Source organism: Pituophis catenifer, unplaced genomic scaffold (assembly GCF_029215685.1).
Source record: "Pituophis catenifer annectens isolate HBS135680 unplaced genomic scaffold, rPitCat1.0.hap2 SCAF_6, whole genome shotgun sequence".
Lineage (NCBI taxonomy): Eukaryota > Metazoa > Chordata > Lepidosauria > Squamata > Colubridae > Pituophis > Pituophis catenifer.
The window spans coordinates 94,522,464-94,549,179 of record NW_027256886.1 but is presented as its reverse complement, the minus strand read 5'-3'; the positions used below and the strand labels follow the sequence as shown (position 1 = coordinate 94,549,179).

The following is a 26,716-nucleotide window of genomic DNA, read 5'->3' as shown; positions in this document are numbered from 1 at the left end:
GATAGACAACTAGAGCAGAGCAGCTGCTCGATTCCCACTTCATGGCAGCTCCTTGGGGGTAAGTCTGCTGCCCCCTTGGTGGTTCTCGACAAGGCCAGGCCCACTTCTGCTGCAGAGGAAATGGCAATGACTCCGAGAAGGCGTCCAAGCAGCAGCCAAGACTGATGCAGTGTTTACATCTGTCCCCCAATTAGATTACATATTCTACAGGAGAAAGAGAAGAGGAAAGGAGAGGCAAACTAGAGCAGGGGTCTCCAACCTTGACAACTTTAAGACTTGTGGACTTCAACTCCCAGAATTCCTCAGCCAGCAAAGCTGGCTGAGGAATTCTGCGAGTTGAAGTCCACAAGTCTTAAAGTTGCCAAGGTTGGAGACCCCTGAACTAGAAATAGGCTTTTGATGCAAAGAACATCCTGCTCCACTGCATGGCCTCCTTGCCCTAGGGCAGCTGCCCCTCTAACAGTTGCCAAAGCCTTATTGTTTCTGGATGCCCCACTGATGCCACTCCAAGCTAGCTGCCCTGAGAGCCATAGACACCTTTCCTACCTCCCCCAGAACAAAGACAGCTGTTCTTGGAAGAAGAAAGAAGAGAGGAGGGTGAAAAGGAAAGAAATGCATTGGGTTGAAAGCAAAAACTGTTCTCAGCACAGTGGCTTAGGCTGTGCAGATCTTGGTTTGATTTATTTGTGTCATGACTTTATTATTTTTTTACAAGAAAGGCAGTGAACATATTTAACACACCTTCCTCCTCTTACTTTCCCCACAACAACCCTGTGAAGTGGGTTGGCCTGAGAACGTCACCCATCTTTTCAGGCCCTTTCCAAGCTGGGGAACTGCAACCCCACTTCTGGGTTGCTCAGAGGGACTTGTGATCCAACTTATCAGGACAAACCAGCCTGGAAAAAGGGGTTGCAGTGGCTCACTTGGTAAAATGCTGGGCCTGCGCACTGCTGAGGTCGGTAGCTTGGCGGTTCGATTCCCATGAATGAATAAACCACGGAAGGGACAAGAAAGGAACCTCCCCTGATTGGCTACCGGCATTCAGGCATCCCACGGGTAAAGATAACACTGCCTGAAAAAATTCCTTTTACAGAGGAAACCAGCCACCCCTGGCTATTTATTTATCATATGCTAACTAAATAGCCTAGAAAACCTTTTATTTATTTATTTATTTGTCCCATTTCTATGCCGCCCGACTCCCTGGGGACTCTGGGTGGCTTACAACAAAAAATAATGCGAACAATATATCATAAAAGTTGTTTTAAAAAAACATTAAAAACCCATACACTCCATTCATGGCTGGGTCTCGCAAGATTGCAGAGCCATGTAGGGCTTTAAAGGTAATAACCAACACCTTGAATTGTGTCTGGAGATCGATAGGGAGCCAGTGCAGCATGCGGAGAATTGGTGTAATGTGGGTGTATCTAGGTGCACCCACAATAGCTCGCGCGGCTGCATTCTGGACCAACTGTAGTCTCTGAACACTTTTCAAGGATAGCCCCATGTAGAGCGCGTTGCAATAATCCAACCATGAGGTGACAAGGGCATGAGTGACCGTGAGGAGAGCCTCCTGATCTAAGTAGGGTTGCAGTTGGTGCACCAGGCGAACCTGTGCAAAGGTCCCCCTAGCCACAGCTGTCAAATGTTGCTCTAATCTTAGCTGTGAGTCTAGAAGGACACCCAGATTACGAGCCCGTTCTGAGGGGGACAATTTCTCTCCCCTCAGGACCGGAGACGGACAATCGACATAGTCTTTAGGAGGCAATACCCACAGCCATTCGGTCTTGTCTGGGTTTGAACTGTCCAATTAATGGGAATCCATCATTCAAACATACAGGGTTTTATTATCATCATTTTCTTCTTTTCTTTCCTCTTTTCTTTTTTCTTTCTTTCTTTCAGGAGACACAAATTAAGTTCCGGCAGATTCTTTCCAGAGAAACGATTGGCAGCATCTTGCAGCCTCACCCATGTTTTTCAGAGTCAGCAACATCAATCCTGCGTCCACTGGGTTCACCCCTCACCTTCCCAGTAACTCTGGCATGAAGGTGTCCTAGTAACCATTTGGAAGAGGACACGTCCTCACGATCTCCGCTCCAGCCCACTTCAGAGGTGGCCTAAATCCGTCCTGAGCGGGTTTACTCTTCAGTTTGGTTTTTTTCCATTCCCCGCCTTCAGCACCTTGGTGGCGGACAGCGGCCGGCCTCTGCTCGGGGCCTTTGGAGGCCGTTCAAGGCGGCCTGGGCACCGCAGCCTCGGAGCTCCCGCGGGCACCTGCTCACCCTAAGATCCCGTTGGGGGCTCTTCCGGAGGCCCCAAAGGGCCGCAAAGGAGAGCAGCTGGCTGAGCCAGCCTGGAAACAGCTCTGGCTGCCGCCCTCCCGAAGGAGCCTGCCTGGCACACGGGGGTTGCTGCGGGTGCCCACCAGAGCTTCCCGGCCTCCTTTCTGCCATTTCCCGACTCCGGGGGCGCTTCAGCGGTGCCAACCGCGGCGTTGCCTTCCCTGAGGTCTCGGGCCCGTTTGCTCGGGGGTGTGCGTGTGCGTGTGTGTGTATGTGTATGCGTGTGTGTGTGTGCGTGTGTGCGCGTGTGCCCAGAGTGCGGTTCGTCCCTGGGGGCAGCACCGGCTCCTCCGCCTTCCCCGCCCCTCCCTTTGTAGCTGCTGCCGGGGCGCGGCCCTCCTTGCTGGCGCAGTGCCGTCTCCCTCCTCCGCCTTCCCCGCGAGAGGCCCCGCCGGAGCCCAAGTCAGGAGCCGCCCGCATCTCCCGGAGGTCGGCCCTCGCCAGATGCCCGAGGCGGGCGGCGCTGGCGGGCGCTCTCTCCGCCGCGGCGACTGGGCGGGGGAGGCCGGCCGGGGCGGCGGGAGCCTCGCTTTGCGCCCCCCCAGCGGCTGGGAGGACGCGGAGCATGTGCAGAACCGGCCGAGGACCGGGCCGCCGGTGGGCGAGCTGGCCGAGCGCCGCGTGAAAGCCTCGCTTTGCCGGGGCCGGCCATGCCTCTGGCTGGGCTGCCGGCGCGGAGACGGAGCCGGGGAGGCGGCGGCGGCCGCCCGCGTTGAGCCCGCGCCCATGTTCTCCTGCTTCTGCTTCAGCGTCCAGCCCCAGAGCTTCGGCAGCCCCGCGCTGCCCGAGTAAGTGCCGCGGCCGGGCGAGGCAGGGGTCGCTCGGGGGGTGGAAAGAGCGGCCTGCTCGGTCGGCGGGGAGCCTGGTGGGCAGGGCGCGAGAGCTGGGAATTCTCCCGGGATGGAGGGCTCGGCCCAGGCTGCGGAGGGCTCGGGGCTCGGGCACCGGGGACCCGGGAGCGGAGCTGGAGGAGGGGGCGGGCAGCTCTTGGCAGGCTCTGGCTTTGGCGCGGGACCGGAGGAGCTCCGGGGAGGGAGCGGAGGGAGAGGCGATTAATTTTTTTTTTAATTTGATTTATATGCCGCCCTTCTCCGAAGACTCAGGGCGGCTTACAATGCGTTAAGCAATAGCCTTCATCCTTTTGTATATTTATACAAAGTCAGCTTATTGCCCCCACAAACTGGGTCCTCATTTAACCTACCTTAGAAAGGATGGAAGGCTGAGTCAACCTCGAGCCTTGGCGAGATTCGAACCCTGCAGTAATTGCAGGCAGCTGGTCTTAATAACCAGCTTTTAATAACAGGGTGCCTTAAACCCCTGTACTACCAAGGCTCTCGGGAGGGAGGTTGGCCGGCTCCCCTAAGGTCCAGTTTCCTGACCAGAGAAGACCCAGGAGGCAATCAGTGGCTGCTGTCCAGGGTCCCTTCACAGCCGAAAGAGCCTGGATAGCTCTGCAGACTAAGCACTGTAATTTAACACCAGCTGTCTGCAATTAAAGTAAGTTCGAATCTCGCCAGGCTCAAGGTTGACTCAGCCTTCCATCCTTTCTAAGGTAGGTAAATTGAGGACCCAGTTTGTGGGGGCAATAAGCTGACTTTGTATAAATATACAAAAGGATGACGGCTATTGCTTAACACACTGTAAGCCATCCTGAGTCTCCAGAGAAGGGCGGCATATAAATCAAATTAACATAACATAACAACAAGTGTGGGGCTCCGTTTTATCAATCTGTCCAAGAGCTCGGAAAAGAGGAAGGGGGCTTCAGCCGAAGGAGGCACCTCGCATGGGGCGGGTGTGTGTGTGTGTTTGTTGAGGAGGAAACGCATTTGGTTGTTTTTGGAACTAGAAGAGCAAAGAAAAAAAAAGAAGAAAAGAAAAGATGGTTTCCTAGAGATCAAACTGGCTGCCGTGAGCGACTTTTCATTGCTCAGCATTTGTATAGAGCAGTGGTTCTCAACCTTCCTAATGCCACGACCCTTTAATACAGTTCCTCATGTTGTGGTGACCTCCAACCATAAAATTATTCCTAAGACCATTGAAAATATTTTTTTCCCGATGGTCTTAGGCGACCCCCGTGAAAGGGTCGTTCGACTCCCAAAGGGGTCGTGACCCACAGGTTGAGAACCACTGGTATAGAGGAATCTGGAAAACGGGGGGCAGGGAGTGGGAAAAATCTCATCAGTCAAACCACCCCCGGCCCACCTGCAGCTCACAAGCCCTGCCTGTACCCCAATAGAACCTCTGTGTTCAGAGGCAGTCTATCCCTAAGGACATGTGTGTTGGGGCCATGTGGCTCTGGTCAGGCACAAGGGAGGGGTTGGGGCAGGACAGGAGGACCCCAAAGGGCAGTGCAGGGCTTGGCCTGGATTGCTGCCCAGACCTCCCATCTCCAAGCTTAGAGATTTCCTGGTCTTCTGACATGTTTTTTCCACCGCAGGGTTAAATTAGGAAAATTGATGTGGAAAGGAAGCAATTAATAATCCTCCTTTCTGAATAGGGAGCTGGTGTGAAAGCCACTTTCCAGAAATCCCAGGAAGCCCCTCTATTGATGTTCTCAGAAAGCAGGGCAAGGCAGGTGGCCGTGAAAAAAAAAAAGGAAAAGAAGGAGAAGAAGCCTAAGGGTATCAATTACTGAATTTGATTTAGTGACAGCCTCTCACAGGCACCGTCAATCCTCAGTTGGTTAATCCCTCATCCCCATCTTGGCTCCTTGGGCGATGCTCTCTCAGTTGCCTTTCCTTTAAACACCTGCCCAAATTTCTCCTTCTGAGAAAGAAGAAAATTCATTTTGAATTTGTTGTGGGGGAAGTGGGAAAGCTTTAATGGTTTCTTTTGAAACGTCTTTTTGTTCCTATCTTCCTGCCTTGTGGTCGAAGATGCTGCCGACCCCAATATGGGAATGTTGTATTTTCAAGTGACCCAAATATAGAAATCTTGGTTTTGGTGTGTGTGTGTGTGTGTGTGTGTGTGTGTGTGTGCTTGTTAATTAATGTTGGAACAGTACAGAGAAATGGTCCATCTTCCCACTATGGCCTTAGATAAAACACCTTAGATCAGGGGTCTCCAACCATGGCAACTTTAAGACTTGTGGACTTCAACTCCTAGAGTTCCTCAGCCAGCTTTGCTGGCTGAGGAACTCTAGGAGTTGAAGTCCACAAGTCTTAAAGTTGCCATGGTTGGAGACCCCTGCTTTAGAAGTTTTATCCCTTTGTCTTTCCAGGCAGGATCCTTCTTGGGGGGATCTCAGAAACTTCCTTCCAGGGCACACAACAGCTGTCCACCCAGCATTTTGTCAGGATCATGGCAAGCGAGGGAAACTTTAAATTCGAAAGTTCATTTTAAAAAAAAACACACCCACCCCATATTCCAAGGTGAGCTGGACTTATTGTAGGTCTCTTGTGGGTGCAATGGAACTCAAGACTAATGATGCATTTGACCCCTCCTTCAGGCTCACCTTGGTCTCTCCTACAGAAGCTTTTGATATTTTTCTTAAAAGAAACTCTGAGAATCTTAAGACTAATTGTATCCTAACTCTGAGGACTTTCTATGCTTGATTAGGTAGAACTATGGAATAAGACCATTTGGCCTGTGAATAAGATTTTGATGATTTCCCTTGAGAGCTCCAGAATCTTCTGCAGTTAAAAATCCCTTTCTTCAGATTTATTATAATCCACACGTCACACTCGTTTTCTCCTTATTGAAGAGGGAGGGTGTTTGAGCCAGGATGGGTCTCCTCGTGATACAACATCCTTTTAAATCTATTCTAACAAATAGTTCAGAATCGACTCTAAAAGTAGCACAGGATGCTACACCCCCTTAAAACTTCATCGCACTAATTGAAGTTATGTAAAAATTGTGTTGGGGGATATAATCACATTATATAAAACATATAAACGTATTCAACCAACCTCGATTTTACCAATTTGTAAAGTCTTTTAGGCTAAACTTGTTCCGATTATGCTCTACGGTGCCAAAATCTGGGGTTTTACAGAGGCCCCCATATTGGAGAGAACTCAAAATAATTTGTTAAGGAGGATGTTGGGAGTTAACAATTCCACTTTGGCAGCAGCTGTCAGAGCTGAATTGGGACATTTTTCACTGCTCACCTACACAATTACTAGGGCGGTAGCCTACTGGCTAAAAATGACTCAGATGGAAGCCAGCAGACTTCCCAAAATCTGCCTAGAGGAACAGCAGATTTCAAATCCTCAAAGGTATTCCTGGCTAACTCGGCTGTCAGAAATATTGAATCGATATGGTGTAGGGTTCCCGTTGTGTGACACACTGAAGCAAGTTAAACAACGGATTAAAGGTATACATGGGCAAATGGACATGGCAACTCTTTCAACTAATCACTCCCTTAAGCTTATGACAGCAGTTAAAACAACTTTTACCCTGGAAAAATATTTACATCTAGAAATGCCATCAGTGGAGAGAGAGCTATTTGTCAAGTTTAGATTTGAACTTTTAGATACCAACGTCAAATTCGGCCATTACCGGAAAATCCCGTATGACGAAAGAACATGTATATGTGGGGCAAACGTCGTGGAGGATACGGCACATATAATATTTGAATGTAGGTTGTATGAGGAAGTAAGAAAACAATATCTGTCCCCAATTATAAATAAATTTCCCCACTGGAATGTAAGGCATAAATTATCATTTCTATTGAAGGCAGACTCTCCTCCCCTGGTAAGGGCTATTATATTTGTATTTGTATTTGTATTTGTATTTATTGAATTTGTATACCGCCCTACTCCCGAAGGACTCAGGGCGGTGAACAGCCATAAAAATAAAACATGAAAGTACAAAATTTAAAATAGAGATAAAACAAATTAAATAAATTTGGCTGAACCATATTTAAAACCCCAATAATTTAAAACCAAATTTAAAATTCCCATTTAAAAGCAGAGAAGTTTAGGTCAGGCCGGCTTGCTGGAATAGGAACGTCTTAAGCGTGCGACGGAAGGTACGCAGATCCGGAATCCTCCGTATCTCGGGGGGGAGCTCGTTCCAGATAGTAGGTGCCCCCACAGAGAAGGCTCTCCCCCTGGGGGCCGCCAGTCGACATTGTTTGGCCGACGGCACCCGGAGGAGCCCCTCTCTATGGGAGCGTACTGGTCGGTGGGAGGCTATTGGTGGTAGCAGGCGGTCCCATAAATAACCAGGTCCTAAGCCATGGAGCGCTCTAAAGGTGATAACCAAAACCTTGAAGCGCACTCGGAAGACCACCGGGAGCCAGTGCAGCTCGCGCAGGAGGGGCGTTACATGGGAGCGCCACGTCGCTCCCATCACCACCCGCGCGGCTGCACTCTGCGCCAGTTGGAGCCTCCGAGTGCTCCTCAAGGGGAGCCCCATGTAGAGAGCATTACAGTAGTCCAGACGGGAGGTGACGAGGGCATGAGTGACCGTGCGTAACGAGTCCCGATCCAGAAAGGGACGCAACTGGCGGATCAGGCGAACCTGATGAAAAATCCTCCCGGTCACGGCCGTCAAGTGCTCTTCTAAAGACAGCCGTGAATCCAGGAGGACACCCAAGTTGTGAGCCCTCTCCGTGGGGGCCAATGCTTCGCCCCCAATAGTCAGCGATGGCACCAGCTGACTATATCGGGACGTCGGAAACCACAGCCACTCGGTCTTGGATGGGTTGAGTCTGAGCCTGTTTCTCCCCATCCAGATCCGTACGGCCTCCAGGCACCGGGACATCACTTCAAGGGCATCGTTGGGGTGGTCTGGGGTGGAGATGTACAGCTGGGTGTCATCAGCGTACTGATGGTACTCCACCCCAAAACCACGGATGATCTCACCCAGCGGCTTCACATAAATGTTGAACAAAAGGGGCGAGAGGACCAATCCTTGTGGCACCCCACATATAAGGGGCCTCGGGGTCGACCTCTGCCCCCCTGTCAACACAGACTGCGACCGGTCGGAGAGAAAGGAGGAGAACCACCGTAGTACGGTGCCTCCCACCCCCAACTCTTCCAACCGGTGCAGCATGATACCATGGTCGATGGTATCAAAAGCCGCTGAGAGATCTAATAGGACCAGGACAGAGGAACAACCTCTGTCCCGAGCCCTCCAGAGATCATCCACCAACGCGACCAATGCCGTTTCCGTGCTGTACCCAGGCCTGAAGCCCGACTGGAACGGATCTAGATACGTTGTTTCATCCAGGTACCGGGGAAACTGTCGTGCCACCACACTCTCAACAACCTTCGCAACAAAGCGAAGGTTGGAGACTGGACGATAATTAGCCAATATTGCCGGATCCAGGGAAGGCTTCTTGAGGAGAGGTCTCACCACCGCCTCTTTCAAGGCGGCGGGAAAGACACCCTCACTCAATGAAGCATTTATAATCCCCTGGAGCCAGCCTCGCGTCACCTCCCGGGAAGCCAGCACTAACCAGGAGGGGCACGGGTCCAACAAACATGTGGTCGCATTCAGTCTACCCAGAATCCTGTCCACGTCCTCAGGGGTCACAGAGTCAAACTCATCCCAGATAACATTCTCAGGACCTGCCTCCATCATCCCCACTGGATCTACCCAGTCGGAGTCCAGATCTTCCCGAATCTGAGTGATTTTGTCATACAGATACTGAACAAAGTCCTCGGCTCTTCCCTCCAAGGGGTCCTCCCTCGCTTCCTGGTGGAGCAGGGAGCGGGTCACCCTAAACAGGGCGGCTGGGCGGTTATCTGATGACGCAATAAGAGCAGCAAGATGAGTACATTTCGCTGCTTTTATCGCCACTAGGTAATTCTTAATATGAGATCTTACCAGTGTCCGGTCAGATTCAGTGCGACTGGCCCTCCAACTACTCTCTAGGCGTCTTTTCCGGCGCTTCATCTCCCTCAGCTCCTCGGTAAACCAAGGAGCCAGGTGAGATCGGCGCCGGGTCAGAGGCCGCAAAGGCACGACTCGATCCAGAGCTCCAGCGGCTGCCCTATCCCAGGCGGCCACTAAGTCTCCAGTCGAGGCGTGAGCCAGGACCTCAGGCATTGGCCCAAGCTCCATCTGGAACCTATCAGGTTCCATCAGGCACCTGGGGCGGTACCATCTTATCGGTTCCGCCTCCCTGCGGCGGGGAGCAGCGGTTCGAAGATCAAGGCGGAGGAGAGAGTGATCCGACCATGACAAGGGCTCGATGGCTATGTCCCCTATCTCGAGATCACTCAGCCACTGTCCAGAGACAAAAATCAAGTCCAGTGTGTTTCCCCCCATGTGCGTAGGGCCATGAATTAGCTGGGTCAGATCCATAGCCGTCATGGAAGCCATGAACTCCCGAGCCACCTCAGACGTCTCACCCACGGACGGCAGGTTGAAATCCCCCATGACCATAAGTCTGGGGGTATCAACCGCCACCGCGGCGATAACGTTGAGTAGCTCGGGCAGGGCTGCTGCCACGTGGCAGGGAGCCAGGTACGTGATCAGCAAACCCATCTGAACCCCATGACCCCACTTCACAAGGAGGGTCTCACAACCGGCCGTCTGAGGAACAGTGGCCTCCCTCGGCCTAAAACCTTCTCTAATAATAACCGCTACTCCCCCGCCCCTCCCCTGAGACCTCGGTTGATGGAATGCGTGGAAGCCTGGTGGGCACATTTCTACCAGAGGGACCCCTCCCTCCAGGCCCAACCAGGTCTCCGTAAGCCCTGCCAGGTCCACGCCCCCCTCCAGAACAAGATCACAAATGAGGGGGGCTTTATTTACTGCGGACCTGGCATTGCACAACATCAGCCGAAGGCCCGGGCCCTGAGGGTCTGTGCAACCTGGAGAACGAGTGGAGCCTTGGGGGCCGGAGCACGCTACCGCATGGAGACAGCGGGTGCGCACTCCCTTAACATGATATGGCCCCCTGCTCCCGCCATATCTACCCCTCCCCCTCACAGTACCGATGGTAAAAACACAATCTGGACAAGCTCGACCCCCCCCATTTCCTCCAGAACTCCTACCCCCCCGCCGCGTATAGTGGCCAGGCCTGACCTTCCCCTTGGTGGGTTATCCCCCAAACCCACTACCCTAGTTCCAGTTTTACCTCCCCCCCCCGGGACCCCTTAAAATTTTTCCAAAAATTTACATAAAAAACCCCTCAACCCCCTCTTCGCCGCATGCCACCTCTCTGGGTTCCAAGACCCGTCATTGAGGTAGGCCCTCGATAACGTAGAGGGCCAGGCTTGCGAGAGGGGGGAGTCTCGCAATGCAAGAAGCTGTGCCCTTCGGTACATCTAAGCTCTGAGGTAGTGATAAGGTATGGCCCAGGGCTCCATGATAGTCCAAATTGTCCTGAAAAAGGCAGGTTGACCATAAGCGGAAGAGTCTCCACTGTCCTCTCACGGCAGTGGAGGAGTCCGATGTTCCAACCAATTCGAGGGTAATCGTCCAACCAGCCTCTCACGATGGTTGGACAACTCGCCATGGGGAAGATGGTACATCCCATCGATAGTGAAACAATGATAGAAACCGGCTCCGTTCGTCCTCCTGTAAGCTGCCATTTTTCATACAGCCAGCGTGCTAGATAACAAACAGAGCCAGGTCCAAAGTCTCCAGAAGAAAGTAAGCTGTCCACAGTATTCATACAGGTAGCGTACAGATGGATAATACAGGCAAGCAGATAGAGGAAAATATCTTAAAAGGATGACAGCACTACAAGCCAGTTATATCGAAAAGAATTTCATTGATTGTAAGAAAGATGAGCTGAGTTAGAGAGGAGCTATCTTATCTGGGTTATCTAGTTTTGGAAATCTAGTTATTGAACTTCAATATTGTTAAATTTTAAATGTCATATATCATATATTTTTAGACTGTTATTTCTGTAACTATTTGTTTTATCTTTTTCTTTTCTTTTTTTTTGAAAAGGCCTTCGGGCTATTCAATAAAAGAACCACTGTATAAAACATATTGCCACCTCTGGCAATATTTTGGTTGAGGAAAGTGGAAATACTTTTGAAGAAATTGGAAAAGTTAGGCAACAGTCTTTCTAGTGATTAGTTTTTATTTCTAAGCCAAAATGGGTGTGTGTGTGTGTGTGTGTGAATGGAAGTGATGAGCTCACAACTTTATTTAGGATCCAGGAAGCCAATGAGCTGCTGAACAAAAGTGAGGGTAGTAGAAAGGCTTATGATTCCATTTTCATAAGAAGGATTTAAAAATGGCAAGAAAAGAGTCCGTCTCTTGGCACGGTTTAAAAATTTGTGAAAAACTGGAAACTGAACTGTTGGCCAAGGTCTAATTCATAGTTTCTATCAGTGGTGAAATGTAAAATTTGTTACTACTGGTTCTGTGGGCGTGGCTTGGTGGGGGGGTAATGTGACTGGGTGGGCATGGCCAACTTTTTTTAAAAGCCTCTGACGATCAGGCAACTCAGCTGGGATCATCAGAGGTTTTTAAAGTATTTTTTTCTACAGCCTCTTCGGCCGAAGAGGTTGTAGAAAAAATGCTTTTAAAAACCTCTGACAATCCCAGCTGAGCCGTGCGATCATCAGAGGCTTTTTTTTTACTGTTAAAAGCATTTTTTCGGCTGAAGAGGTTGTAGAAAAAATGCTTTTAAAAGTAAAAAAAAAAAGCCTCTGATGATTGCGCGGCTCAGCTGGGCATGGAGGGGGGCAGGAATTTTTGCTACTGGTTCTCCGAACCACCCGCCGCCATCACTACCGGATTGGGCGATCTGGTCTGAACCGGGAGCATTTCACCCCTGGTTTCTATTATGTTAAAATTTAAACACTTCTGGAATCTGGGACATATCAAGAACAGCATTCAGGAGGTATTTTTATCCCTGATGTTTTAGTTATTAATTGAAGGGAAAAAAATCAGATTTGCTGCGGGATCAAAGCAGTCTCTAGGACACAGCTATTTTGAGCCTAAGGATACATCGTTAACAAACCCGTTTTTGAGACTTTCATGGGAAGCCCAGTTAAACAGGTAGGAACTACAAGATGTCTGCTTTTATAGGACCTTGTGAACTTCTGTATAATGCAGGCTGATATATTTCATCATCCCAACCCAGAGGGACTTGTCACTGAAGTGGGACAGACAGATGCATAATGCATTTCCAATTTACTTTGACCAAAATAGAATCTTCAACTCTTTGATCAAGACTAAACATACTTTGACTTTGCCAAGAGGCTGTACATAAAATAAAAATAATTGACTGGGTTGGGAAACTAATATAGCAACATCTTTTACAACAGAGTTAGAAGAAGAAGAGATAGAGGCTGGGATTCCTGGCCCGATAGATACTTGGAAATTTCAGGGGTGCAAACCCACTTTTAATGGGTCCATGAAGTTCTACCCTAGATTGAATCACAGGAATTAACCTTTCCACACAGAAGAAGGTGAGGACTGACAGTGGACCAAACTGTGCCCAGAGTTCCACCATGGGTGTGTGATACACTCCTGAAGTATAAGGAAAAGTGGAACACTTGAGAACAAATGTTCTCCTTGGAGACTGAGGACTCTGGGAAACATTTTAAACTCCAGAAACAGGAAGAGGAGGGTATAGAGTCAAAGAAAGGAAGTTCTTTTTGCATTGAGATCAAGATCTAAAAATATTATAGCTCAGAATAGCCCTCCGAGTTAAAATCCATAAACAGTTAAGAAAAAGTTCACACATAGCCAGATATTAGTTTTCTGCTCACCTCAAGACCCCCTGTAACCGTGAAAAGAAAATAAGTGTGGGCATAAGTAAAGGAATGGTCAGGATGAGAATAACTTCAAAAAGTAAAACAGGATGTTGTGGGCATTAAAAGATGCAATGGAATTTTGAAGAAAATAAGTAGAAGTATAGCTGAGATTAACCATACAACCTCTAATAAAAGCTAAACCCAAACTTCTGATGTTTGTGGCAATTAAGAACATCCCCAGAAATTTTCAAGGAAAACTCCCATAGGAATTCTCAGAACTGGCAAAGTGGTTTAGGTAGTGACATGTCTGGGTGGGACTGACATGTCCTGACAGTGAGAACAATCAACCAGTGGAATGTCTTGCCCCCAGAGGCTTTGGGGACTCCATCACTGCAGGCTTTTAAGAAGAGACTGGTCAGCCACTTGTCTGGGATGGTATGGGGTCTCTTGCTTGGACATGGAGTTCAAGGTTCCTTCCAACTCAGTTGGAATGTTCTGTTCTGTTTTTCTATTCAGAATGCAGTGGAGTATTGGTGGCATATGATAATATATATTGCATTGGACAAGGATTGGGCATTTAAGTCCACTTCTTGTAAATGATATTATAAAGTCTCAAAATAGTCAGTATAGGACAGGTACCGCCATGCCTGCTCCAGCAGTGGCTTCCTGTTTATGTGTCACTTAAGTCTGGGTGGATGACTGTGCAGTTGGCATGATGAGAATCACTTCCTACTCACTGATCGAGTTATCCATTTGATAAGCCTTTCCATGTGGGAGGGCTGAGGAGCAGATGGGGAGAACTTACTGAAAATGTCTTCAAGGACAGTGGACAGTTTGCTCTGGTTACTGGTGACCTATTTTACTCTCCAGAGTCACGCAGCTACAGTAAATGATATTCTGCCTGCTGAGGCTTCCTCCTGTCCAAGTGTGCCAGAGTATTTGCAAGCCTGAATTGTAGTAACCTTTCCAATATTACTTTGCTGCCAACACAAATATTTAGGAATAGTTTGGGCATGTGATTAGCTGGCTGTGAGATTGTGAGAACCCAGGCAGTTGCTCTATAACAATGTTGGCCAACCTTTCCGGCACGGAGTGCTGAAACGGGAGTGCGTGCGTATGTGCGTGCTGGAAACAGGAAGAGCAGCCACCCTATGCCATGCGCACGCCGGGAAGATGATATTCCAGTTTCCGGAGCGCACATGTGCACCAGCCAGTTGGTCTTTGCGCATGCATGCGTGCCAGAAATTGAAGACTTGGTGGCCAGTGAGCATGCGTGCGCCGGAAACCGGAAGAGAATTGGGTGACAGCTTGCATGCCTGGAGAGATGGCTCTGCATCCCACGCGTGCCATAGGTTTGCTGTCACGGCTCTATAAGGTCAGGAAATAAAGGTTTAAGACTTTTGCTTTTTAAAAGAGAAAATCATGATTCCAGTAAGCTGAGGGATTCCTCACAGTACCATAGTTGCTCCCTTTCAATTGAACAAGTGCCTAGCTCATCACAATTTCTGTATTGTAGGAACTTTCATAGCACAGTGGTTAGAATGCAGTATTGCAAGCTAACTCTGCCCACAGCCAGGAGTTCAATTTTGACCAAATGATTCATCCTTCCGAAGTCGGTAAAATGAGGACCCAGATTGTTGGGGGCAATATGCTGATTCTTTAAATCACTTAGAGAGGGCTGTAAATCACTTTAAAACGGTATATAAGTCTAAAGGCTATTGCTAAGTGGTATCTAATACAAGAACTGAGACAGAGATCGCCTGAGAGGATGCAGCCATGCAAATTAACAGGAATGATATCAATTTTCAAGGATAAATAAAGCAGAGTGACTGAGTGTGTAATATGTGGAGTGGAGAGAGAGAGAGATAAAAAAAAAATCTGGCCATATCCTTTTTATTAAGTGATTTTAGAGAAAGAACAAGGGTCACGTTCTTACATATGATGATTTTAAAAATGAGGATTGATTATTGGTTACACTGTACTACAGCCGGTTTAATTATTAGAGAAGGCTGGATGACATAGTCCACTGCAGCCTGGTGGACTACAGCTCTCAAAACCTCTACAGCTGGACCATAGATAGCTGTGAAATAGGAGATTTGAGGAAGCTGGAGACAGCTGAGTTGAAGAAGGTTGAGATGAGCACCATTCACATATTCAGGGCTAAGACATGCCTATGAAAAAACCCCATTATTGGTGAAGTGTACGCAAGACTATCTATTTTGGTTTGGGTCAAACTGAGTTTACACAACACGTTTATGTAAACCAGTATAGATGATGGCTTGGTAGGGACTAAGTTCAATAGAACAAACTTCCTCAGAAATCATTGAAGGCAATTGTGTCAATTCTGGAGTTAGTGGAGATAAGGAGGTAGATGACTTCCAGGAGGCAGCAAAGAAATACATTTCTAATCCTTTGTTAACATCTAGTTGCCCTGTTGGGTTATTGACATGGAGTATAGAGTAAGAACAATAGCACTTAGACTTATATACCGCTTCACAGTGCTTTACTGTCCTCTCTAAGCAGTTTACAGAGTCAGCCTATTGCCCCATACAATTTTGATCCTCATTTTACTGACCTCAGAAAGATGGACAGCTGAGTCAACCTTGATTGAACTTCTGGCAGTGAGCATACTGCATTCTAACCACTGCGCCACCACAACTCTAGAGCAGAGGTCTTCAAACTTGGCAGCTTTAAGACTTGTGGATTTCAACTCCCAGAATTCTCCAGCCAGCATAGCTGACTGAGTTGAAGTCCACAAGTCTTAAAGCTGCCAAGTTTGAAGACAACTGCTCTAGAGGATTGAGAAAGGGCAGATCTATGCAGAGGTACGTCCTCTGAGATTGCTGCTGGCTCCTGGATGTTTCATTACCAAACTAGGTAACATCTTTGACCCCATTGAAGATGTTACCTAGTCTGGTAACAAAACGTCTGGGAGCCAAGCAGCAAGCTCGGAGGATGCATAAATCTACAACCCGAGCTACGAATATTCTCTACAATTTCTAAAAGAGGAGATCTGTTACCAAAACAATAAAGAAGAAAGCATTCTTAAGTCCAAATAAAGAAGAAAGATTTTGAAAGAATGTGAAAATATCTCAAACACCTCCATAATTCCAATTAGGGAGTATAAACCGTAATCAGACTGGCAAGATTCTGTTAATCAAGCCAATTTTAATAAAGGTAGTTTTAATCTTCATATTGAGTGGCCTAGTTGTGAAGACACTTGCCTCTCACTCAGAAGATTGAGAGTTCAGTCCTAGGCCGATATTTCTCTCTCAGGAGACAAAGAAAAAAATATCTATTGTGAACTCTGCATAGCGTCAGGCAAGGCATTCAGCCAGTAAAAGCTCAACTCTATCCAGTTGCCCCGACTCTATCTTGAATTAAGGGATTACAGGGTGGTAAAAAGGGAGTAGTTTTAGTCTTAATATGAAGTATATTTCTTTGGGCTGATCTACATGTTGGGGCCAACAATATCACAACCCTTTTCTTTTCTAAATATAGCTGGAATTGTGAACTTGATGCAGCCATGAACAATTCTGTTTCATAAACTCTATCATCTCTCTCTCTCTCTCTCTCTCTCTCTCTCTCTCTCTCTCTCTCTCTCTTCCTATCTATCTATCTATCTATCTATCTATCTCTCATCTCTCTCTCATCTTTCTCTCTCTCTCACACACACACACATCTCTCTCTCTCTCTCTCCCTATCTATCTATCTATCTATCTATCTATCTATCTATCTATCATCTCTCTCTCATCTCTCTCTCTCTCTCCCCCCCCCCTCCCTCCCTCCCTCCCTCCCTATCTATCTATCTATCTATCTATCTATCTATCTATCTATCTATCATCTCTCTCTCTCTCTCTCACACACACACACACACACACACACACACACACACACACACACTATCTCATCGACAATTTCCCAACACAAAATGGATTGAAATTTTGTCCAAAGGGAAATGAACCTGATCACTGAGGTCAGCAATGGGATGACATTCCCAAGGCATGGAGCTGTGGAGCCGTGATGGCATAGTGGTTAGAATGCAATATTGCAGGCTAACTCTACCCACAGCTTGGAGTTCGATCCTGACCAGCTCAAGGTTGAGTCAGCCTTCTGTCCTTCCGAGGTTGGTAAAATGAGGACCCAGATTGTTGGGGACAATAGGCTGACTCTGTAAACCACTCAGAGAGTGCTGTAAATCACCATGGGGCAGTTTATAAAACAAAGTGCTATAGTGCTATTGGATGGATGATCATCAGCCTGGAGCCCACATACATACAACAGCAAACTCTGGGGAATTTTTTTTATCTGGCAAACTTGAATCAGTTGGCTGTAGTAGTTAATTCTGGAAGTCTGGGATTAGGGGGTGGATTTCTTACCCTCTGTGTAAAAAATGATGGTACATAAAGACACTTTATTGTTGGCTTGGTGATTTTGATGGGAAGGTCTGTTTAGGAGAAACGAAAAGGGAAATTTGTATTTTTCAGATAAGCTTGGTGATCGATGTGTTGCTTTGAGCAACTACCATTTTGCTCCCTGTTTTACTGGCTTAAAATTCTTTAGAGTGCTTTTTAAGATGTGCTTTTATTGATTTTTTTTTTTATTCTCCCAGAGATGAAAACAAGGAAAACTACCCAGACAAATCTGTAGTCATAGAGGAAAGTCAGGCAGTGTTTCAAGACACGCCGACCCCCTGCGATGGCACTCTAAGAGTTGGCATGGGGAATTTAAAATCCAGAAAGCCTACATCCATTCCAAAAACAGAAAATGGGAAAACCCATGAAGAAAATCAGGTAATTGGCTAGCAGGTATTTGCTGTAATTTTATCAGTAATAAAAGAAAAGCCTCCGGATTTTATTTTTATTTCTAAGATTGGCTGGTGTCCTCCAGCATGGGGTGGGTGGGAGAGTGAGCATTGCACAGTAAATGCCGCTGAAGAGCCTGAAACAAACACTGAAAATAAAGACAGTGTAATCTTCAAACATTCCAGATCAATTGGGATGAGATGGGACATTTTTTTAAAAAAAAATCTAAGTCAATATCAAGTTTTTATTCTTTTTCCTATGGATTGTTTGAACAAGAGAAAAATGCTCATAACTAGGATGTATAACATCACATATATTTAAAAGGTGCTGATGCAACCAACATATCATTGTTGCAAAATTGAAATTGCGATGTAAAATGAAGGAAAATGTACAATAAAATATTTTTAAATATATATATAAATAAAAATTCATTAATACTACAAGACCTTTGCAGACATTTTGGGCCTGGACAGGTTGGACATTAACTTGTATGTGGGTGGACATTTTAGTCTCTTCTGTAGGTAAGAATCAGTTTTTCTCTTGGGTGGAAGATCCTGAGCAGAGATTCTGATTGTGTGTGTGTGTCTGTGTGTGTATAGTTTCTTAGTAAGGCTAGTTGTGGGATGTATCTGAGAAAACCAATTTGGCAAAAAAGATGCCATGAGATGCTGATTTCTTTCTGTACCAAGCTTGTTTGTGGTTTTTTTTATTGCTCTTAGTGTGGCCATACGCAGTTTTTAAACCTTTCTTGCTTCTTAAAGTTGAATGGGTGCTGTTGTGATTCAAGGAGCTTGTTGTCTTTCGTTAGCCAAGTGAAGGAGAGAGACTGATGACAGCTAATCTTTCTTAGCCTTTCCTACTGTGCAACACAAAATGCCATTTCCAACTGTTACGGGCTGAGCTGACCTTTCCAGCAGTTGTCCTCCCATCAGTATCTCTCTGAAACTTAAGCTATCGTCAGAAGCAGCCTTATAGAAGTCAAGAATGGGGAATTTTCCTGCTGTGGTGTGTGATACAATCTCTTGTGTACTGGCAGGATTTGGCTTTTTCCAGTTTAGCCTTGACACTAAAACTGATGTTAAGATGTTCTAGGTCAGGGGTGTCAAACTCAAGGCATGCAGGCCGAATCTGGCCTGTGGGGTGCTTAGATCTGACCCGTGGGGCTGCCCTGAAAACAACGAAGGACTAGCGTGCAGTGTCTCTGCCAATGAAAACCGAGCTCAGGAGGGCCACGCGTAGCCCTCCCAAACTCTGTTTTTGGCTGTGACTGCCTCCTGCAGCCCTCTGCCAGTGAAAACAGAGCTCCATTTTTGCTGGCAGAGGGCTGCAGGAGGCCATCATGGCCAAAAATGGAGCTCAGGATCCCATTTTCACTGGCAGAGGGCTCTGGCCACCACAAATGCCCCCTTGACATGAGTGACATCAACCTGGCAATGCCTCCTGCCCCCCCCAAGGTAAAAAAAAAAAGGAGCCTTGGTAGTACAGTGGTTTAAAGTACCCTGTTATTAACACAGCTGCCTGCAATTACTGCAGGTTCGAATCTCGCCAAGGCTCAAGGTTGACTCAGCCTTCCATCCTTTCTAAGGTAGGTGAAATGAGGACCCAGTTTGTGGGGGCAATAAGCTGACTTTGTATAAATATACAAAAGGATGAAGGCTATTGCTTAGCGCATTGTAAGCCACCCTGAGTCTCCGGAGAAGGGCGGCATATAAATCAAATTAAAAAAAAAAATAAAAAAAATCACAACCTTGAAGTGGCCCTCAATGAAATAGAGTTTGACACCCCTGTTTGAGGTAGATGGAGCAAAGAGTGTTCTTTCTAAAGCACAGCATTCTGAGGGAAAAAAACTTAGAAAAAGCCCAGAATTTAATATCGGGAGAAGCATATAGTACTTTCTTCAAAGTTTCAGGCTTCATGTAAAAAAAAAAAAAAAGAAGTGACACCCATATGGCTGCGAAGAGATATTTTCAAGTGTGTAGGCAAGGCGAACTGAAATATCTTAAGTTAGACAGAGGAGGGGAAAAAACAAACAATTTCCAATGCTGAATGCCAAACGACAGGATGTTGTGAGATTTTTTGATTGATTTGATGGATAATGCGGACGGCTTCAAAAAAGAAACAATCTTCTACCTAATGTCTGCAAAGGTTCTGAGGAACTTGGTGAGGAACAAAAGGAGCTCTCGTGTTGTATGCAAGAGTGAACTGATAGGGTCCCACACACCCTATCACCACGTTGTCATCTTCACATTTGTACAGGTAGTCCTCGAATTACGACCGCAATTGAGCCCAAAATTTCTGTTGCTAAGCAAGATGGCTGCTAAGCGAGTTTTGCCCCATTTTACAATTTTTCATGCCATAATTGTTAAGTTAGTAACACTGTTGTTCAGTGAATCTGGCTTCCCCATTCACAAAAGGTGGTTGCATGACCCAAGGACACTGCAACCGTCATAAATGAGTCAGTTGCCAAGAGTCTGAATTTTGACCATGTGACCATAGGAGTGCTGCAACGTTTGGGTGAAAACCGGTTATAAGTCACTGTTTTCAGTGCCGTTACAGCTTTAAACAGTCACTAAACGAATTATTGTAAGTCGAGGACTATGTGTATTAAGCAGCAGAAGATGAATTTTTGACTTCCCTCTTCGTCTTCTTTCTCTTCCTCCCCCTCCCCATTTCATTTCCCCCCCTCTCCTAAAATAGATGGTCAACATCAGTCTGGCTCCCAATTACCCGAATATAGTTTTATTTTGCTCCTCCCTCTTTGAATAGGAGATGGGAAATGCAGGGTCTTGGCTCTCAGAGTGTCAGAAGAAAACAGCGACATCAGCTACTGAATATGCTGAGAACGTAACACTCAGATACCAGGAAACAGCTCTCAAGTTTCAACCCAGGTATTCCTTTTTCCATAAATGAGTCTGGGTGGCTTCTGGGGACAAGATAGGTGGTAGGTAGGTAGGTAGGTAGGTAGGTAGATTGATTGATTGATTGATGAGTGAGAGATGATATAGATAGATGAGTGAGAGATGATAGATAGATAGATGATAGATAGATAGATAGATAGATAGATAGATAGATAGATAGATGAGTGAGAGATGATAGATAGATGATAGATAGTTGATAGTTGATAGATGATAGATGATAGATAGATGATAGGTAGATAGATAGATAGATAGATAGATAGATAGATAGATGATAGATAGATAGATAGATAGATAGATAGATGATAGATAGAGATAGATGATAGATGATAAATGATAGATAGATGATAGATAGATGATAGATAGCTGATAGATGATAGATAGATAATGATAGATACATAGATAGATGATAGAGATAGATGATAGATGATAAATGATAGATAGATGATAGATAGATAGATGATAGATAGTTGATAGATAGATGATAGATACATAGATAGAGAGATGATAGAGAGAGAAAGAGATGATAGATAGATGATAGATGATAGACGATAGATAGATAGATGATAGATAGATAGATGATAGATAGATAGATAGATAGATGATAGATAGATAGATACATAGATAGATAGATAGATAGATAGATAGATAGATAGATAGATAGATAGACAGACAGGCAGACAGACAGTCAGACAGATAGATATCAGACGAGGTGGTGTATTAAGTTCTTGGTAGGTTTCCACACAAAAATATGAAATCTGGAAAAGAAAGAAACACGGATTCCTGTTCCATGGACTTCTCTGTTACAATTGGAGCCTGAGATACTGTGTGCTTGAGAGAAAAATATATATTAAAAACTCTGAATGAAAAGGGGAAAAATGAGTCTTCTTTGAAAATAGTGTGCAGGCATAATGCTATGTCAGCGAAGAAGAGGGTGGAAATCTTGATTTCTATCAGAATAGACAGTCTGGGCTGTGGTGTGTTACAGTAAGTCAGAAATATTAGCTAAACATGAAAAGAGACACAGAGTTTCCAAAGATTTTAAAATTGTTAAACTGGAAGCTTAGAAGGGGATTTGCTTATTCTACCTCAGACAGTTATACGCCAGTGTTTTTCATACTGTTTGGTAACTTGAAGATGTATGGACTTCAGCTCCCAAAATTCCCAGCAAGCATGTGGGCTACGACTATTCGAAAACTAGCCTACCAGACATGCTCAGGGCATTGTAGTGGTGACTCCAGTCTTTGCCAGAGAGGATAAAATGTGGCTGAGTGGGGTGATCGCGTGAGAATTACAGGCCCTTAAGAAAAAAGAAATGTGCAATTCAACGTCAGCATTTTCTACCCTGTTAAAGCTTGCCTCCCTTTAATTAATCCAAGGTTTCTTCCCCTTACTGATGGAAGCAAGCCGGATATGATTCATGATAGATAATGAGGATTAAGAAATCACAAAGCAGATCAGATAGTCAAATTTTAGCTGGTGGAGGCGTCTAATCCAAAATGCAATTTTTAGTTTTTATTTGGTGTTCACTGAAACATTGATGTGTGCAAACCTTGCATTTGTTTTGGAAAGTATTGGCCTACTGCTTTTAATTAAAGAAAACATCTCCCTCCCTCAATCATCCATTTATATATATTACATTACTACAGAGTAGGAGCTTTATTAAGATTAGATTAATAACATAAGGAATAATTACAGTGAATACATTTCTATAAACTTTTAAGGACTGTAAATGCATTAAAGAGGTTTAGGAAATGACTTTCATTTTCTATCACCCAGCATTCCACTCTGATATTTTTTTGAGTGGATCCCTCCGTCTCCTATGTCTGTTTTTAAAAAACTAAGCAAAATCCAGAAATGGGTTCATTTAATGGAGTTTCACTCCAGTTATGTTGGTTGGCTGAAGGGTCTGTGATTCTCTCTCTCTCCCCTTCCCATTTTGCAGGACAGATCAAAGTGCATTCATTTCACCAAACGATGCCGCTGAACACCTGCAAAGGCTCACTGAGGTAAGTCCATCAGAAGCCCCAAATTGCTTGGCCTAAGATGGTATTGGCATCTTCTTTAGGCTAATAAAAGGAATGGAAGAGGGTGCTCCCTTCAGGCATCAAGTAATGATCTTACTGGGCTGGGATTCTGTCAAAGACAGGGGGGTGCAGAGGATGATGATGTTGGTCAGTGTTTCTCAGCCACTTTAAGATGTGTGGACTTCAACTCCCAGAATTCCCCAGCCAGCTATGCATACCATTCATGTATGTGGTACAGTCGTGTTGCTATAGTTATTAGGGTTTTATGATTTTTATGATATTATTTGTTAACGACATGCTATATGCAGAGGTGGGCAGCACATGAATTAACACGCGGTTCGCCCAACACCAGAAATGTGAGTGCGCGGATGCATGCAGCCTTTCGCGCATGTGCTTTGCTCGCTCGTGCGGCTTGCACGCATGCACACAGCTTAAAAAACTCGGCTAAATAGGACGGCAGAGTACTGGGGTGGGTGGCCTGGCTGGCCCACCCACAGGTCGCAACTACCGGTTCATCTGAATTGGCCCAAACTGGCAGCAGCCCAGCACTGACTGTATGTACTGTGTAATTTATTATATAACACTTTTCTAAACTGTTCAATTTTTTTGGGGGGGGGGGCTAAAGTGACATAAAAGCACTTGTAGAAGAAAGTAAGTAAATACCGGTAGGAAGCACACAGAGTCCTTAAACCCAAATTTTAGGGAGTTTCCCTCTAGTTACAAGAGCTAAACCTGGGCAAATCAAAGATCCGTAACCCAGAATGCTGGTTTGTTAGATATGTCTCATGTGGAATAATAGAGGAATCTGCAAAACTAATAGAAAAATAAGCAAAACCTTTTTCTTCAGATTGGATTGAATCAAAAATATCAGAAATATAGCTTTAGTTTAGATAAATATAAGACATTGATGAATGCAAATGCTGTCATAAAAGTCTGAGAAAGGTAGACTTTTGCACAATTGGGCACATTTGTATTGTGGCTTGACCATCTCTGGGTGCCAAACTGATGGCCCCTTTTTTGGGTTGTGTATTTTATAAATCATGCACTTGACTAAGCTGTATAATTCATGAGTTTCTAGCATGGCCATAGTTGGATTTTGATTCTGTTCTGAATATTGAAATGCTTTTGAAGACTCTGAAACCTTTTCAGTCTCTAAGATATTATGGGATGCCTAAGAAGTGTTTTGTGAATTTTAGAGAAGGGCGAAAGGATGTGCAAAACTGGAAGAGATGAGTATTAGGCTTTCTGGCTGATAGAACAGCAAGATAAATATGGAAAACAGTTTTCCAAGAAAGAATTTTAGAGATTTTTTTCCTGGCTTGATTGAATAGGGAAGAACCAACTGAAGATCGTTGAGGAAACATTTTAGTGGAGACAATAAATGACTCTGTATTGTTGATTTGAATTTGGGCATAGAATAGCATCCTCACTAAGCTTATAAAAACATATCTGCAGGGTTCTGTGGGAAACATGTATAATAAAAATTCTATTGTGATAAAATTTGCTATTTCAGGACAGCAAAGACGAATGAGTTTAGATCACGAGGGCTGCAGATTGAATGTTCCCTTTGGACAAACCTTCCTTCTTCGTTCCTCTCCAAAGTCTTCCCCATGACGCTGCAAATATTCTTCTTGAACTTAGGGCTTGAGAAGAAAATCCACAGTATGTCCTATGGTAACCTTAGAGGACTGTGCCAAGGAAAACAAAATAGTTCTGCATTTTGCATGAACTGTGAGGTTATTTGCATGTGCTTGTTTTGTCGACTTCATTCAAATTGTGGACAACCACATGAAAACATCCAAGTAGGTTTATAAATGCTGAAAGTGAAACGGTTCTTAAGTGATTGAAATTTTGAAGGGGGCATCAACAATCAAGCCCATGTCTCTTGACTTAAAAAGTGGAAGCAGTGCAAGAACTTGGGAGTCAAGAATAGGTCCAAAATGAGTACAAGTTTATTTTAGGCTAGCTTTCTGCAAGAATCTGAACTATTAACGGTCAAGACAAATTAGCGGTAGATAAGAGTTAATGGAGTTAACTGAGTTGGAGTTAGGTCTCTTGTGCATGCAAAGGAACTCAAGACTAATGATGCATTTGACCCCTCCTTCAGGCTCAGCCTGGTCTCTCCTACAGAAGCTTTTAATATTTTTCTTAAAATAAACTCTGAGAATCTTAAGACTAATTGTATCCTAACTCTGAGGACTTTCTATGCTTGATTAGGTAGAACTATGGAATAAGACCATTTGGCCTGTGAATAAGATTTTGATGATTTCCCTTGAGAGCTCCAGAATCTTCTGCAGTTAAAAATCCCTTTCTTCAGATTTATTATAATCCACACGTCACACTCGTTTTCTCCTTATTGAAGAGGGAGGGTGTTTGAGCCAGGATGGGACTCCTCGTGATACAACATCCTTTTAAATCTATTCTAACAAATAGTTCAGAATCGATTCTGAAAGTAGCACAGGATGCTACACCCCCTTAAAACTGCATCACACTAATTGAAGTTATGTAAAAATTGTGTTGGGGGATATAATCACATTATATAAAACATATTGCCACCTCTGGTGTCCACACCCAATTAGTTCTTTATTTTGGTTGAGGAAAGTAGAAATACTTTTGAGGAAATTGGAAAAGTTAGGCAACAGTCTTTTTAGTGACTGTTCATTTTAGCGAAGCTCTTCCTCGATTTCCATCATAGATAAAATGATGCCGCATTAGAAATGGATCCAGCAGTACGGTAGAAATGACTGGTTGCATTTGCATTGTATTTGCATAGCCCCAGAGTTTGCTGGGAGGAGTGGCTCAACACAAGTTGAAGAGAACTGGGACTTCATCCTGTGGATCATGTTACCCATTTGCATAGCACCAGAGGTTGGAGCCGAATGAGTCACTGGTTGCATTTGCATAGCACCAGAGACTGCTGGGAGGAGTGACTCCACACAGGTTGAAGAGAATTGGGACATTGTCCAGTGCATCCAGTTAGGGACCTGGGTGTCTAATGCTGTCTGAATCATACAACTAAAGGTCTTAGGAAGGAAGGCTACAAGAGAATATCTATTTGCACTGACTCTGTGTGAGGGCCTCTGACCTTCGGATCAGAAGTGTGCATCTAAGCAAATGTGTAGTCTTAAGCATCAGTGGCTTGAAAACAGCAGAAATTAATCCTTGGCAAGTGCTTGTGTTATTGCAATTGAGAATGCCTGCTTTAGTTCAGTGACTAGGGGACTGGAGGCTAAAACATAAAAAAACGGTTGCAGGAATTGGATATGTCTAGTTTAATGAAATGAAGGAATAATAAGGATGACATGACAGCAGTTCAATATCTAAGGGGCTGCCACGAAGAAGAGGGGAGTCAAGGTATTCTCCAAAGCACTTGGAGGCAGAACAAGAAGCAATGGATGGAAACTAATCAAGGAGAGCACCAACCTAGAAATAAGGAGAAATTTCTTGACAGTTAGAACAATTAATTGGTGGAATGGCTTGCCTTTAGAAGTTTTGGGTGCACCAACATTGGAAGTTTTTATAAGAAGAGATTGGACAGCCATTTGTTGAAATGGTGTAGGGTCTCTTGCTTGAGCAGGAAGTTTGGAATAGAATAGAATAGAATAGAATAGAATAGAATAGAATAGAATAGAATAGAATAGAATAGAATAGAATAGAATAGAAATATGGGATAGAATAGAATAGGATAGGATAGGATAGGATGGGATGGGATGGGATGGGATGGAATGGAATGGAATGGAATGGAATGGAATGGAATAGAATAGAATAGAATAGAATAGAATAGAATAGAATAGAATAGAATAGAATAGAATAGAATAGAATAGAATAGAATAGAATAGAAATATGGGATAGAATAGGATAGGATAGGATAGGATAGGATGGGATGGGATGGGATGGAATGGAATGGAATGGAATGGAATGGAATAGAATAGAATAGAATAGAATAGAATAGAATAGAATAGAATAGAATAGAATAGAATAGAAATATGGGATAGAATAGAATAGGATAGGATA

General features: G+C 45.0%; 1 protein-coding gene across 1 annotated transcript in view; it reads left to right on the top strand.

The window, feature by feature from the left end:
* The first annotated feature begins 2,783 nt into the window (after positions 1-2,783).
* The window catches only part of FAM13C (family with sequence similarity 13 member C), a 46,060-nt gene continuing 22,127 nt past the window's right edge, over positions 2,784-26,716 (top strand). Inside the window, exons 1-4 of the mRNA XM_070945759.1 lie at positions 2,784-3,127; positions 17,568-17,748; positions 20,527-20,648; positions 22,621-22,684. Coding sequence (XP_070801860.1) covers positions 2,784-3,127; positions 17,568-17,748; positions 20,527-20,648; positions 22,621-22,684 — 711 coding nt within the window. The remainder of the gene's footprint in view (positions 3,128-17,567; positions 17,749-20,526; positions 20,649-22,620; positions 22,685-26,716) is intronic.